The 14,426-nt window shown below is 37.5% G+C and overlaps 1 protein-coding gene across 1 annotated transcript in view; it reads left to right on the top strand.

The window, feature by feature from the left end:
• The first annotated feature begins 13,744 nt into the window (after positions 1-13,744).
• Positions 13,745-14,426, top strand: part of LOC141905476 (bridge-like lipid transfer protein family member 1) — a 39,048-nt gene continuing 38,366 nt past the window's right edge. Inside the window, exons 1-2 of the mRNA XM_074794343.1 lie at positions 13,745-13,946; positions 14,235-14,378. Of these exons, the coding sequence (XP_074650444.1) occupies positions 13,745-13,946; positions 14,235-14,378 (346 nt within the window). The remainder of the gene's footprint in view (positions 13,947-14,234; positions 14,379-14,426) is intronic.

Here is a 14,426-nt window from a genome sequence, read left to right on the forward strand (position 1 = left end):
ATATATGTCGAAGTAAAATACATAGGATCAATCCCTCCCTGTGAATCGAGGAGAGTTCCCTCGATAATATTATGAAAAACCGGTCAATCCTAATGCACCTACATTTTACTCCAGGTCAGGGTTCCGATGCGAACGAATAACTACTTTGGCCTTGTTTCAAATAAAGGACTCGTGTCGCGGTCTCTTGTCTTCGTCACCTATAGTTCACTATAGAAATATGTTTTATGCGGCGCGTGCGTGAGCGCGTGTAACGCGCGCGGATGAATACAAGTATCTCATATTGATAACGCTAGACGGCGCTTGCGGTCGAATGAAATCCTGTAAAACGTGCCGAAACTATTTAGCCCGTTTTTAACAAATCAATCCTACCGTGGGAATCGTACTGTAGAAGCATTTAATGAAACCAATGATTCATATTTTCACACAACTGATAAAAGAATATTCCTTTTTATCGTCTGCACTTGTACTTCCGATCGAACTCCTGAAAAAAGAGTTAATCTTTTATTGCGCACAACTGAATTTAATGGAAGGAATAAAGGACAAATAGTTACCACGTTAACAAAGTGTCCGTCTAACAAATGCCATTCGATATTGCCCTGTCGCTATAAAGTGTCGGTGAAATTTACTTTATAATCTGTTTGCTTCCATATCACACCTATTCTAATATTCAAAATGTGAACACAATGAGATGTCAAATCGAATACATTTCAGATGAAAATAAATGGAAAATCAGGAAAAAACGATTTCACATTAATGACGATTATTATTAGTCTGAGTTAGAACTCCCGCCTTCGTAGAAATCTTCGCTAAATATCGCATTTTTCACTTAATGCCCGAACAAAACGACGATTCAATGGCCGATATGTGTATAATGACGATCTTGTGAAAGTTTATTGTTGAATACGAGCCAGGAGTCGAGACACACCTGTCGACTCGGAACTTCGAAGCTAGACCCCCGACTTACAATACGAGATCTCACACAGTTTATCAATCTGTTGACAGAACATTAATTTCACGGACACGACGATAATTCTTGGTCGCTTATTAAGAATAAGGTTTTTTTCAAGGAAGTCCCCATGAACATATTTCACACGCATCCCAAGTGGCTGAGAACATGCCCAATTATTATTAAAAAGAAAACATCGATTTTTCTGACGAAGATTCGGGGAGAATTGAATTTCGAGGGTTTTGTGCCAATTGCTGGAATGAAAATTGAAAATTTCAACCAAAGAAAACAAACGTTTTGATAATGCTGTGCCATCCATCATTTGAGGTTTCAATATTTAAGGACTTTGCGTTAAGACATTCATTTTTACTTTTCAACCCGGGATAGCAGACTCTTTGGGAAAGCCCGGGATCCACAAAAATATGAAAGAAATTACATTGCAACCAAAGATTTTCAAGGAAATATGCGATTTATATTTCATATATCGAAATTCTTGCAAGGAAATCATTATTTACAAGATGAAACCCTATCGTACGATTCGTAGAACCGAAATCAAGCTTCTTAGTGGAGACCAATCAGTTGATTCCCAGGAGATTCCGAGGAGTTCGTGATTCTACCAATATAGCACGCCTGGCGGGAATTTTCGTACAATAGCGATTTTGCGTTTAGTGTCAGATTTCGACAACACGTAGGCGTGGCAGCACCATACAATGTGAGAAATTCTGTAAGAAATTTCGATTTGGAGAAACCCGGGCCTGATAAATAGCGAGCAATCATCACTGGCCTAATCTTACAACATTCCTATGAAAAATGAGATCAAACCGACGCAGAAACTGAGAAACTTGATACAATTTACATCTAAATCTTTATATTGTATACATATTTGTATTTTAGCGGCAATATGGATGATCCTTGCTCATTAAAAAAAAAACATCGTAAGAATCAAATGTTCAGAATCAAATATCCCATTACATGAAGCATTTTGTATCATCATTATTCTATGTCTAATGAAATGAAAGAATTGAAGAATCTTCGAAATTGTAACATCTAAATAAAATCACATCGACGTTTATTCATGAAGAAAACGACCGTAAGACATAAGTACAACGCGTTACATCGTTACAATAATCAAAATGATTATCAATCAAAATGATTATCAATGCGCTTATCTAGATCATAAGAAGTACCAACGTACAACAGATGAGCTGGACAGTGGTAAACTCTCAGGCTGGACGACACACCCGTGTCCTTAGAAAATTTAATTCAAATTTCCCACATGAACACGAGCGCATGTTCACCCGAATGTTGATAATCATAGGGCAGTAAGCGTCGGCATTCGTTTGATGTGGCCGCTAGTCTGGCGCTATACTGATAAGACTGTTTAACGCTTTGAAGTAGTGAAGCAATGATCGCAACGTATATACAGTTAAAATTAATGACCCTCTATTTCACGGGATATTAATATATATGACAACGCGTTGGCTATAGTTGATATTATATGTGAGGATGCGTTGTAAACAGGCGATATATAGAGTACATTGAGTCGAGTTCATGAAATCGGCCACACCTTTTGTAGCATATGTCGGAGTGCAAAGAATAAGAGCTTTCGAAGAGAAAATTGTGCTGTATTTAAGATACTTGGTCAGAACGGGTTTTCACGCGTTTACGAGACATTTCCCTCTAATAGACGCGAATAGACATTATTCCTCTCTTTTCATTTTCGAAATGGTTTTAAGTTGAAAGAAATAAAGTCTATAGTTTTCATCAAAAGTATAAGATTGGAACTACCCGATATCCCACTATACAGAACTGCCTCAAGTATAGAACATCCTGTTGTTGCGATAGGAACGAACGATAAATCGTAGTAAAACTGACAGGAAACAAAAACACGTGTAAAACTTTGTAAAAATACTTTAGAAAAATTGTGATCTTCGAAAAGTTGAATAGGTCATTTAGCGACGACAGAGGGAGGGACTCGCATTACGTCACGCAGCCATGACGCGCCACTATTGGTCGTTGAACACAACGCGGCCTACATCGACCGGAGATCAAAGGGTAGCCGCCATCATTAAAAGAGCAATAACTCTAAATTATGGCAGTTTGTCAAATATCGCTTTGTAGATAGCCGAGCTATGACTTTGTGTAAGTTGATTGATGGGTAATATAGAAAGGACACGCAACTAGTTAACTATAACCGAGTTCAACGGGTACGCAGCGGCAAACCGAGCTCTCTTTACAGAGGGCATCAGAGCAAGCGACCATTACGTGTTCAGTACTTCAGGCGAACGGCAGTTTCGATGTGAGGATGGTTTCAGTTCAATTTGAGCCTCATTTGACCATGTTACCCGGACATCATCATCACCATCATCATCCGCAAAACTCTTGGAGCTGCGCGCCACCGAATCCGTTCTGTTATCCGCAGCCGCAATCGACAACTACTCAGTACAATCAGGACTTATCCGGACAATATCATCACCACCATCACCATCTTCAGCATCATCTATCCACGGCTACAGTCACATCACCTTACGGTATCGGCAACGAGAATTTGGCATACGGCAATCAGCAGCATTCTCCGTGGCCCGGTCTTTACCCAACGGCATCGGCGACCAGTACGCGCAATATTGACTGGGCACCGCCATTCGCGACAACAAACACACCGAATCAGTTACCGGCGGGCAGTACTAGTTCTCATCTTCCTCAAGGCGGTATTAATACGATCAGTAATCATCATCACCATCATCATTTACCTCTTCATCAACAAACTCACCACCATGAAGACGTCAAGCCACTCTCGCCGTCATCTCAGCAGATTCCGACACAAGCATCGGTCACAGCGGTTCCTTCCCATCACCATCATCACCAAGCAGCCATGGGTATGTTATCTACTCGACCGATGGGTGTACCACATCGTAGCGATACTTCAGGCGGAGGCGGTCTGGTCTCAACGTCTGCGGGACCTACGTCCTCCAGACAGCAACAACAACTATCGCCAAGTAAATCAGAAACGTCCGAATATTCGGAATGGCTGAAGAGCGAAAATCAACAAGAAACTAAAAAATGTAAGTATTCGATCAGCAAAAACCGAAAATCCTATCTCATCTTAATATCAATCGTTCTTGGAAATGCATATAACCTTATCAAGTTATCTAAATGGAATTGAACAACTAAAGACCAAAATGTTGATCAAAATCTCCATGATTTCACTTCAAACAGGGAGTCTTCACGATTCTTCACGTTATTATCTGAAACATTTCAGTTTTTGAAACAATGAAATGATAAATGCGAATTTCATAGTGAAAGCGTGCACGAATGGTTTCAAAACATGAATTTAGATGATATGTATCAAGAGCCATGTATCTTTTCTAGTTGTCGTGTCTTTCAAATAATTATTTGAGCACTGTTTATAAAATCTAAACAAATCAAGAAATTGATGAGTGAGCTCATTACAATTAACGCAGTCACAAAATAAATTCTGGAGCAGGAACAAAATTTATGAATATTTCTTCTCCAGTGTTGTCAAGCGTTTTAGATTATTATTCCAACAGCGCATGTTTATATTACACTGATGTAAAGCGCACTGATTAAAATTTGTAGGAGTTCGCTATATAATTATGTTATTATTATAATTATGATAATGATAATTTATCATCAATAAATCCTACAAAAATGGCCCCTAAAATCACTGGGCCAAATTGTCTTATGAATTTAAAATTATGCGCATTTCTCCGAAGAATTTGGATAGATTGGTCATATACATTTATATCTTATCAATATTATTCGGCAAATATCTAATTCTACAATTTAATATGCCCGCCCGTGTTGCGTGATTTTGCAACGCTATTCAATACGGATTCACAGCAGGTATGCAATTGAAACTAATAGGATAACAATCAAACCACATTTAATAAACTCTATTTGAATACGAAGAATTTTACTAGATATAAGTGGTGACCGGTAAACAATCAAATGACAATCTTTAAACGGTTGTATTCCACGACGATTAGCTAATTCCTGTTGATATATTTTCCCAGGCTATATAGCCAGTCTATTTAATCTTGTACCCCGATTCGTCGGTATATTTACGGAAGATAATCGGATTAAAGAAGTTAATTTGAAGGATCGATGTGTCTAGACACCGCTGTGACATGTTTTCGATGCGGGCAAAATGTTCGAAATAGTATTATTCCGCAAGAATTGACGCAAATTGGCTTAATTCGTGTATTGTCTTATTGGACGTATTAAACGAGCTTAATTGCATATCCATATTAATCCTATTTCACGATTGCAAAGTACTAGTAATTTTGTATACGATTTATTTCAGAATAATCCGTAAAAATCTGTCGAAATTTAAGAAATTCTATATATCATATTCCAAACATTTTGTATCAATGTGCAATGCTTAAGAATTTGAATATTTTGCATAAGACGTTGTATGACAAAATATATATAAAAAAGTCGATAGTGTTGATTTTAAAAATATCATGATTTACTACATAATTTTGTATATGTTTTCTCGCCGAGCTTTTTAAACATATCGTACAAAATGAATCACGTATAATTATTGATATTCTTTTTTGGAAATGTGTAAAAAAGAAACGAAAACGATAATCGGGCATCCTACGAATTGATTGTCCATGCAGTCGGCGATTTGTGTCCAGAAAATAAAAGAACTTTTGTTAAATTTCTCGGTATAGCGCCTAATCGTTAGTCATATTCTCAACTTCGCTTTAAATTATTACTAACTATTCTCGGTAGGAACTATTTAAAATCAAAAGAGATCGTAGGCGCTCTAATCAAAGAGACTATTCTCTTTTTATGGAGTTGAGACGTCACGGAATTCCTATCAATTTCGCATTTAATCTTTCGAAATGGTCTGGTTTTCGGAGAAACCCCACAAAAGACAGGAAGCAGCGTTTTAGAATACATATATGTATAATGATGGTAGCTAAAAGTTTAATATTTTCAAAGAATTGAAAAAAACCTACATGAATTTAGGAGTTTATTAGAAATGATGTTTGTTCGTATGGTCCTAATCAGTAGCAGGACAACTTAAAAAACTGAATAATGAAAAATTGACACCAGGGTTCTGGCTTTCCGCTTCATCACGGTCGTGCTTGTAATCTATGCATTTTCGTCGTGTATATATTATAGTGTATCAAATCGTATTAATTAATGACACTTCAAGGCGTGAAAATCACTCCCAACATAAATCACGTTATACCTTATCATTATATAACGATATATGATGACTGATTTCATATTCCACTGTCGAAGGTAAAGTCGAGCAATTGTTTACTGGTTTATAAACTCGAATATTTTATTAGGGGCTCTATACGGTGTGATTTACAATCAGCCGTTTAATGACTTATGAATATCAGTTTCGATTATTTTATGGACTCGACAATACAGCAATAATGTGCCTGTCTCATGCTCAAACCGACTTCATATAATAATAATAATCATAATATGTACATCATAAATTAATTTATATATGAAAGGTGTATAATTTACGTTGTTTATTGCATCACAAACTGAAGCCGCGCTACGCCACGATCTACACGTTACCAAACCCGTGGATTTTAGTCATTACAATTTCATTATTCACAAAAAAATGAGAAATATCAACTTTGATTCACGGTTAAGATAGAAACCTAGGGGATTTTCTCTGTATAGATTGAAGATCATTCCGAAAAAAGGGCATTTTTAGATCAAAAGTTAGATATCTTCACAAAACAGCCTTATTTTCATTATTCTCAATGGTGTTTAAAATCAGGCTTTCTAAAATTCCAAGTGAATATTTACTGTATTTCATTTGTAAACGCATTAAGAACGCATTAATTATAATGAAATTAGAATTCAGATTGAGAAGCTCCTTCGGCTCTTTTAGGGTTTCTAGCATATGTAACCTTGAAGGACAATAATTGAATTTTCTAAGCAAAAAATATATTCTGTATTTCATTAGCAAACGCATTAAGAACGCATTAATTATAATTAAATTGGAATTCAGATTGAGGAGCTCCTTCGGCTCTTTTAGGGTTTCTAGCATATGTGACCTTGAAGCACAATAATTGAATTTTCTAAGCACAAAATATATTCACCCGGGATGGATTGGGGGTAACAAAGGAAGTCTTATCAGAAGAACTTAGAATAGCCACATTAAATTCGCGTCGCCAACGCATAAACATTGACAACGTCTTCAATTCAATTCCATAGTTGATACCTACATTAGATAACATATGGATTTCTGCGTATCTACGCGATATTTATCTAGATTAGACAAATACGCGTAAATCCGCAATACGATTTATACGAGGATATGCGAGAATCTTGTATTTGTGCCCCTGATGATTTTTTAATTGCTGGCAAACTCTAGTCGGATGCGGGTGTAATTAGTCTCGACGAGGCGCTACTCAGTCAAAGCCGTGTAAAATATTATTTGAAAAGAGTTCTATTTCATCTTCGAAAATAAAGTAGGCAATCTGCCTCGGGGGCTGGGGGGTCGATATATCGATTTGACGGTTAGAAACCTGGCAATGAGGTGCGAGTTTGTGATCTCCAAATGGCCGCCGAGGTCCTAATGATGTTTTAATGATGGTATCGTTGGGTATCTAATGTGCCATATTACATCATAAGACATTGACTCCTCGCCACTTGGCGACTAGCCCTCTCGCCTTCCGATTATCTAATACCAGTCATTTCAAGTCGATTAAACTGTTTAGATAAATAGTATTTTACTTGCAATATTTCATTCGCCAACTCAAATGAAATTTCCCACATTGTATATACCATTTGTATTTTCATAGTTTTGGCTATTTTACTGTCAGATCTTCGCAGGTCGATTTTAAGTTAAGTTTCTTGTGTTTTTATTGCTATTTAGTTTGTTTATACGATTTGTATATAAATGGTGATTTTAGGGACTGTATCGAGTGGGTTATAGTGTAGTGACGTGCACTGTTTAACCCTCGTGTCGGCGATCTTCAAAGGATCCGAATAGTAATGGCCGAATGCCGACCAGACATTTGTCATCCAGGAGTCAGGGCATCTGTTACTGGCTTTCTATTCGCTTCAGCGCCAATCATCATTATCTTATATACATATGATACATGTTACCATTAATAACAGTTTTGGTCGGCGGATTTCTGCATTGAATTACGTACTAATATGTAATACACGAATTTCAACCACATATGTCGATATAAATATAATTAGTATCGGACATCATTCAGTCAATTTTTGAGATACGAGTCACTTTGGCGCAAAAACTACAGTTTAGACCATATCTAAAACTTCGCCGATAGCGATTTTCATCGCGCTATGGCCGATACGTGAAAAGTGCCGAATTGTAAGGAGAATTGTCCCGTTAAATGTCAAAAGAATGACGGTGGATTGACGGCGGACAAAAGACGTTGGGTGATTTACACGATTCCTGTTCAACGGATCTGCAGAAAATAATAACAACACGAAGCATATACGTCGTCGTCGTCGTCGTCGGGGGTTGATAGTATACAAAAGATTCGAGAGATTCTTATAGACACGGACGGACGAAATTGCCGGTTGTTTTAGTTTTAGCTCGTAAAATCTGCACCGGGCGAACCCGCAGCATTTGCGCGAAACATAGCCACCAATATCTGATCTGATTGGAGAACGCGTTTATTACTGGCCTCGAGTCTGCTGTTGTTACTGACAGTAGTGTACTTTATCGCGCAGTCAAACGTATTCGAGGAAATGAGTTTGAGAGAATATTTTTGCCATAAATCGTTTTTTTCGGGGACGCTAAGGTCGCCCTCTCGATCATAGGGATGTAAAACCTAGAAAAGAAACCCCAATGAAACGCGTGGAAATCGAAATTGTTTATAAGAAATCACTGTATTCGTGGTAGATACGAATAGAGATGATCCAGATCTAGTCATGAAAATTAAACGTTGAATTGGCACGAAGTTTCGGTCACCATAGATTAAGTACAGCTCAATATTTTACATAGAACCGCTTCAATTAACCTAGATATACTGCTTTAATAACTGATGATTAATGACCACTCAACTCATTAATATCTCCATTCATTTGGATTCATCCCTATCTGTAGTACAAAGGTTCGCCCGCACCACGCTAACCCTGACCGTGTTCAATTGTTATGGACCCCAACGAATATTGGGTGTGAGGCAAACGCATTCACCTTCTACTTCATATCAAGAAAGCTTACAATTTTCTATTCGTTTTTGGCTCGGTTTATGTATGGAAAAGTATTTATGAAGAATATTGTTCCAAGCTGTACCCGTGCTGCATGGTAACGAGGGCTATTGGGCCAGGGTCCAGTTGCTCTGTGAAATAGCCGTTGGGACTAAGCATAAGTCAACCATGGTCTTATAGCGCTGTACAATAATTAACATGGTCAAAAGTCACGTTTGACCGTATAGATAGATCATCCAATTAAACTTCAATTGAATGCTACAATATTCTATGAAACTGTTACAATTTGTTTACTCAGGCCGGCATGGGTCGTTTTAATTAAGCCTGAATTCGCAACAATATCCGTTCGACTGGTATTGTACAACCGTACCTAATTGCTCTGTGTCAACTAAAGTGGATTCCGATCATAAAGACCAGAGGAAGTCAGAGTCCACATACCACAAACAAACATCGCGCCAAGCTTATTAGTGAACCACCGGTGCGAGACCGATTAAGACTCTAGGACAATTCGCGACTGGCCACAACGAGACCAACAACAACAACGACGGTCACAATATTGTCCAATGGTCGTTAACACGACCGGAGTTACATTGTTGACGGTGGACATTAAAATGACCATCCATCATTTTGGCTGTTTGCATTGATTGAAGTGACCGCTCGCGACAATAGTTCACGCAGTAACGCTGATTATCCACTCGATGATCAAACGCTATCCGACATTCGAGAATCATCGGCAGTTTTCGTATATTTTCGTTAACCTAATTACTAAATCATTTTTCTTCTAATTTCAGGGAAAACCAGAACGAAAGAAAAGTATAGAGTAGTTTATACGGATAGACAACGTCTAGAACTCGAGAAAGAGTTTCATTTTAATCGATATATAACATTGAACAGGAAAGCCGAAATATCCAAATCGTTAGATCTCACCGAGCGACAAGTAAAAATCTGGTTTCAAAACCGGAGAGCGAAAGAGCGAAAAGATAACAAACGCCGGATGGAAAAAGATATGACCAGCCCATCTTCGACGAAATCCGGCCCGGAAGATGAGAAAAATAGCCCGAATAGTCCGCAAACCGAAGCGCACTCTGCGCATGCGCAGGCGTATCGCCTGAAAACGGAACTGGCCTATGACCACGTTATCGCTGGTCAGCAGCAGACTACCTATTCAGAAATGGACTCGATACCGCATTCTAATAACCGAACGGGACATACTCAACTGATGCGTGATAGAACCAAAGATAATCTAGGTTTACCAATAAAAACAGAATATCACCTCCAATAGCAATATGTATACATACATTTTGAAAGACAATCATCTTGATGTGATAACACATTAATGTAAGATTTGAATAAGGCGCGTTAATGCCTTTAAGAATTGTAAGTGCCTTCAGCGCATGTACTGCCATGGACGTTTACACGACTGTTTCGGCCAAAAACTCTATAGGATTCGAACCTCGAATTCTCAATACCGCAGGTTCGATCATTGGACGAAAAGACTGTACCAATATGTAAACATATAATATATTTCGCGCACGACTTTCAATTAGATACATATATTTGATCTCAGAGACAAAATATTTTCAAACTATACATAATTCTACCTCAGACCATATCGTGTTTTATCTGCAAGGTTTCAATATCACACGTGTTTCAGTAGATTTTGACTGAAGATGTTGACGATTTGAAAATAAGATATAGTTTATTTTGATCTTAATATCTCAGGGAAATGAAGGTCATACCTTCAGGCTGTGGCTTCAGACATAAAAACGATAGCAGTCTTCTCCGTTTTCGTATCCAGTCATGGATTTTTCCCATCAGTTTATCGGCTAAAAAGTTTTTTTCTGGTTGGATAATGTTTGGGCGTTCTGTATTTTTCACGTGTACGATATTCACATGTATCCGACCTAGAGTCCACGATCTGATATATATGTAGAATTAGTGAATATCTCAGTTTTAAGGAGAAAGGAAAGAAGCAACCAAATCAATATAAATCGTTTTTTTAGCCATTCGACCCGGTGGGAGAACCTTCTGTGGAGTTATCCCTCAATAATACTGTATTTAGATGTACCATTATCGTAAATATATAGAATAGTTTATCAATGTACCAAATATGACAATCAATCATTCAAGTGATTCGTGATCTCTCATTTTATATGTTTGGAAAAATGTTTTCTAAATGTATTTTTCAGTTTAGGAAATTTGTATATATTATGATATGAATAAGAATGCTACATTATATGGATATGAAATACGCTATATCATGTTAAAGCAAATTTAAGAAGCGGTATAGGGTAAATTTGATATTTTTCACTCGAAAAGCGAGTATTTTCCACGAAGTTACTCGTCTCTGACTCACACTCGCACACACACGCACGACTCGCGGGGTCGGTCAGTCGGTATTCTCATTATACACTCAATATCCCTGAGTCGGTCGTAAAATAACAGTTTGCCCGGTAGTAAATTCATCGTAAAAAACGTTTTTGCGATTGTTCGCTTCGATATACTATAAGCAGTAAACAAACCCTTATTTTCTATTCTGTGGTCGATCGATATTTGTGGTGACTATTTTTGAGAACTGCGGTTAAAATGTTTTCATATCACGATAACGTCACAAATAGAGGTATCATTCACCTGCCAAAATCATATATTCCATGAATTACCGTGTATATATAAATATATATATATATATGTATTTTTAGTATAGCAATACCTACTATGTACATATTATAGATGACTAAATTGTATATAAAATTACATTTTGTTGATGTAAAACTGAATAAAACAAAGAAATAAAAAAGTTAATGAATTCGTAATTTTTCTGCGTTTTTTTTCGTCGACGAATGATATTCTGCACTCTAGAAACATAGCATATATATGATAGTTTTCTCATCAAAGTACACGGATTCCCAATATATAATGGTTGAAGAAAATAACGACCTTTCACACACATATTGAATTTATGTCTTCAATAAGCACGCATAGCCATCAATACTTGTAACAGGTTTCGCGAAGAACAAAGATACCGGTGGTGCAAAGGTCGTATAAGCGCAGCAAATAGCATCTATCGTCGCCTGCAGGCCCGTATTTGGGGGAGGGGGTTCGAGGGTCCGATGCCGGTCGTTAGAAAATTTGAGCATCGATTTCAAAAGATTCACTCATTGGTAACACTTTTTCATTTGTTTTTGTTCAAAATATGCACACGATTCCACATTTTTACTTGATTTGAGGCCAGTTTGTCGAAAAAAGGAAAAATTCCACTCTAAATGCTAGATGTTGTGAAATTGCTCCTTTTGGTATCTATGTTATTGAATAGAATTATATCGGCCCGGCGTATTAGACCTCTTAACAGTCCCGCTTTCAAAGTTCTATGAAAACCTGCGTAATATGATAATCATTCGATCATAATTCTATATGAATGATTATTTCAGATTTTACAATTTCTTTCACCACCAGATACGAAATAAAACGACGGTTTATGATTTTTTCATCCTTGCGTCCGGGCCTTGCGTCAGATAACCGAAACACTGTTGAATATTGACTTGCGCGGCATAGAAAGAGACGACTGTTACACTATTGCGCGTACGTCCCATGTATAAAGTGATACCGGTACATAGGAATTTTACTCGAATATGCAAAGTCTACAGTAGAATTTGTTTTATAACGTATTCAATGATTGCCGAAACATTTGAAATCCATAATAAGTTCTGGGATTCGAACCAAGGCATCGGTGAACGGTAGAGGACGCCACATGACTATCACTAGTAATTAATCGTTCCGGAGTTTGCCATAACCCCAAACCCGGAAGTAAATGAAAACTCGGTTTTATTGAAAAAAAGGTGCATATCGTATCGTCTAGGCCTGTCGTTTTCTGAAAATTGGAAAATAAGCGCTCCGTGATATTTATTTTAATTCGGTATGTTGGACAGGGGTACAACTGAAGCATCAGAACAAACCAACTCCTGTCCCATCAAATTGACATCGATCTCGATCTCATTCAATTCAAAAATTCTACCAGTACCACCATCCCATAAGGGCCATAATGATCCATATCTATCAATCAACAACAAATGGGCCAGGGACCAGGCCGCAAATCAAAGATCTACTAAAGTATCCTCACACACTGACTGGCGCTCATCACATCTGCATGCAAACTAAGGCATACATAAACTGATCCCCCTGGTCCTGAGAAGCTTTTCACTTCTAAGGTCGGTTCTTGACTTAGCCTATTTTATTACTAGAATATGATTTATAGGCCATGTTGTAGGCTTGGATACTGGGGGAGAGCTTTGGTTTTGTTATCTGTGTCTGTATTTCATCTACTGAGCTTCATTAATAGGCCTATAATGTGTTAATTTTGTTGAAACTTCTTTTTGACTTGAAGATGACCTCATAGCCTAACCAAGGAACGGGGTCGAAATTCAAAAATTGTCTGGACAAAATTTAGCTATTGTTTTATTATTTTCAGGGCCCACATTGGTGGAGACTTCGCACGATGGGTGTACTTAAATCGCTCACTGAAATATGTGCATTCATGACCAACCATGATAGTGTGATTCTATAGAACAAATATATATATATATATATATATATATAAATATGGCAGGCAAGATGCTGTTAGCTCGCAATGGTTCAATATTTGACAAAATACAGGAGGAGTTACCAGGATCGACGGTCTATTGGATGCTGATAGCGTTGGTCGTATCAATGGGATGGGTCGTTTACATCACCTACTACAACAGTAGAATCCTCGGTCTTATTCTTACAGCTCTTCTCAATAAATTCATGAAGAATTATGGACATTTTCAATTCGGTAATTATATTCGTCTTTATGATGTTTATTTATTAGGAATCGGCCCTGCAGGTATGAGTTAAGAGTTAGAGTTTTTGAATTTGTAAACTTAGTATTATTTAAACCCTAGCTTATTAAACCAAGAATTAACAAACTGATCGTCATAGTCACGCGTAAGAATTTACTCTTAGAATCAAAACTAGTTGTTTTATTTAAAACTAGTCAAAAGACGGACTCGTATTCTGTATGTGAAACTAGTCAAAAGACGGACTCGTATTCTGTATGTGATGAATGTTTTCTCTGTTTCAGGGTCATTTTCATTTTCCGTTCTGTCTGGTAAAATCATGTTCCGTGATGTACATTACATTACCGAGGACTATTCGATCAAAGTTATGGATGGTTGGATAATATTCCGATGGTGGCGACCTTACATCTATAAAGAAGACGGAGCTGGTAGGAATAATGAAGAGCCAAATTTCTAAGAAACTCCTACATCAATCA

Source organism: Tubulanus polymorphus, chromosome 5, assembly GCF_964204645.1.
Source record: "Tubulanus polymorphus chromosome 5, tnTubPoly1.2, whole genome shotgun sequence".
Lineage (NCBI taxonomy): Eukaryota > Metazoa > Nemertea > Palaeonemertea > Tubulaniformes > Tubulanidae > Tubulanus > Tubulanus polymorphus.